Genomic DNA, 2,165 nt, shown 5'->3' with positions numbered 1-2,165 from the left:
CCCCCCCCCGAGAGCACACACGCAGGCGCTCTGGGGAGCAGGTGCGGGCCTGTCGCACTTGAACTGACTGAGGAGAGAAAGGCGTGGAATGAAGGGTAGGAACCTCGCTTGGAGAGAGGACAAGCATCCCGCCACCTGCAGTGGGAAACGACGTCAGTAAAGTTGAGCGGTATTGCTGAAAGCACCTGCGTTCTTTTGTGATACCTTTTGCACCCGTCACGGGTAGGTAATCCGCCCCGTGTCTTTGCAGCTAAGGAAGCGCACAAGCCCCCCGTGTTCCTTGAGAAGCTGCAGAACACGGGGGTGGCGGACGGGTACCCGGTGCGGCTGGAATGCCGGGTGTCCGGGCTGCCGCCGCCGCAGATATTTTGGAAGAAGGAAAACGAGTCGCTCACTCACAGCACAGACCGCGTGAGGTGAGAGCCCCCGGGGCCGCCCCCACCCGCGGGGTCCTGATGGTCCCGAAGGAAGGTGCACAGCACGCGCCTGCGAGCGCCGCCCCCGAGCCGGCCCCCGCCCCCGCACGCCTGCGCTCTCTGGAGGCGGCTGCCCTGCTGTGCGGTGCAGCGGCTCCCCGCCTAACGCACGCAGTGCTTTGCGGGGGCAGATGCTCCCCTGGGAATTAAGTGCTCGGCTTCCTTCAGCCTCCCGGCCTCTGCAGAATTAGGAGGACCCTGCTCTCCGCTGCTTGCACAGTTCTGTTTCTCATGAGCTAATGAAAAGCGGTGCTCCGTGCCCTGAAACATTTCGAGCCCTGTGGCCATGTCCGTCTTTTGCAGCCTGCACCAGGACAGCTACGGCTACGTGTGTCTGCTTATCCAGGGAGCCGCCAAGGACGATGCCGGCTGGTACACCGTGTCGGCCAAGAACGAGGCCGGGATCGTGTCCTGCACGGCCCGGCTGGACGTCTACAGTGAGTACCCCTCCCTCCCGCCTGGATGCAGTATTGGTTCCTTCAGTTACGCCAGGTCGGGCTCGGCACACCACAAGTCACGTTACTCTGATCTGATCGACAACTAGCGATTTGCCAGACATTTCACACTGCTCTTTCTCTCTCTATTTATAGTTTCTCAACATTAATAGTGAACCTCGCCAGAAGAACAGTGCCCAAGTATCACTCAGGAACTTGTTTGCATTTTTAGCAAAACGTGCATGTGGATTTCTCTGGCGTCGGCTACCCAGCTGTGGCTTTCTTACCCAGCACGCTTAGGAGTTAACACCAGGCAAAGGCATAAGCACAGATTTTTCACATTTTGTTACTGCCTTGGGCAAATGACTGCCTTTTAACATTTCTCCCTAAGCTATGATCCTGTCACAGCATCTTAATTCACTCTAAATGTGTGGCCCGTTGAACCTGGAATGCATACTTTCTGTGGCTTAGCGCTTTGTGTTAACATATCTTAAGCAGTTCAGCAGTAGGTTGTGAGTGTTTGTGTACGTATATTTGTGTACATGCACCCCCGATTGAAAGAAAAAAGTTCTTACTAAGTTTACAAACTAGCCCAGTAGCATTATGTGATCTAGTGACAAGAAAACCACTAGGAAAAATTCAGAACTGATTTCACACTTAAGAAATGACTGACCTCAACCTTCCCTATCTCCCGGTTCCTTTCAAACAATGTGTGTTAGAACATCCATCCAGAATACCTGATGACTGTCATTACTGTGGCATTTATACATTTTGAGCTTTGAAGTTCTTTTTCAAAGTGAGACTCGGGAAGTGTAGCAGCCATTTCAAAGGACTCCCCAAGCTGCAGTGAGTACTGACTATCAAGATAAACTACACGCTGTCTCTGTTCCTGAGCTGCTGTAGTCCCACCACCCTGTGTAGGCAGTAAATCTGCAACATGCGAGTAGACTGCAGAACCACCAGTACATTTTAGGACTTCTACCATGGATGTGTTCGGTCTTTTGTAAAGAACACGTGCCTGGTACACAGCCAGAGTCATGCTACCTGGTTACAGATTCTGAGTTCCGTGTTGTGTCTTGCAGCCCAGTGGCAGCAGCCCCCGCCAAGCACCAAGCCGAAGCGGGTGCGGCCCTCGGCCAGCCGCTACGCCGCGCTCTCGGACCAGGGACTCGACATCAGGGCTGCGTTCCAGCCCGAGGCCAGCCCGTCCCACCTGATGCTGAGCCCCGGCCTGGTGGAGAGCGAGGACCTGTGA

General features: G+C 54.6%; 1 protein-coding gene across 1 annotated transcript in view; it reads left to right on the top strand.

Annotated features, from left to right (window-relative positions):
• The window catches only part of PALLD (palladin, cytoskeletal associated protein), a 417,875-nt gene extending 415,710 nt beyond the window's left edge, over nt 1–2,165 (top strand). Inside the window, exons 19-21 of the mRNA XM_007457377.1 lie at nt 251–416; nt 780–913; nt 1,993–2,165. Of these exons, the coding sequence (XP_007457439.1) occupies nt 251–416; nt 780–913; nt 1,993–2,165 (473 nt within the window). The remainder of the gene's footprint in view (nt 1–250; nt 417–779; nt 914–1,992) is intronic.

The sequence above is a fragment of the Lipotes vexillifer genome, unplaced genomic scaffold (assembly GCF_000442215.2).
Source record: "Lipotes vexillifer unplaced genomic scaffold, Lipotes_vexillifer_v1.1 scaffold668, whole genome shotgun sequence".
NCBI lineage: Eukaryota > Metazoa > Chordata > Mammalia > Artiodactyla > Lipotidae > Lipotes > Lipotes vexillifer.
Note: the sequence above shows the minus strand (reverse complement) of the source record. Positions and strands in the feature narration are given on the sequence as shown.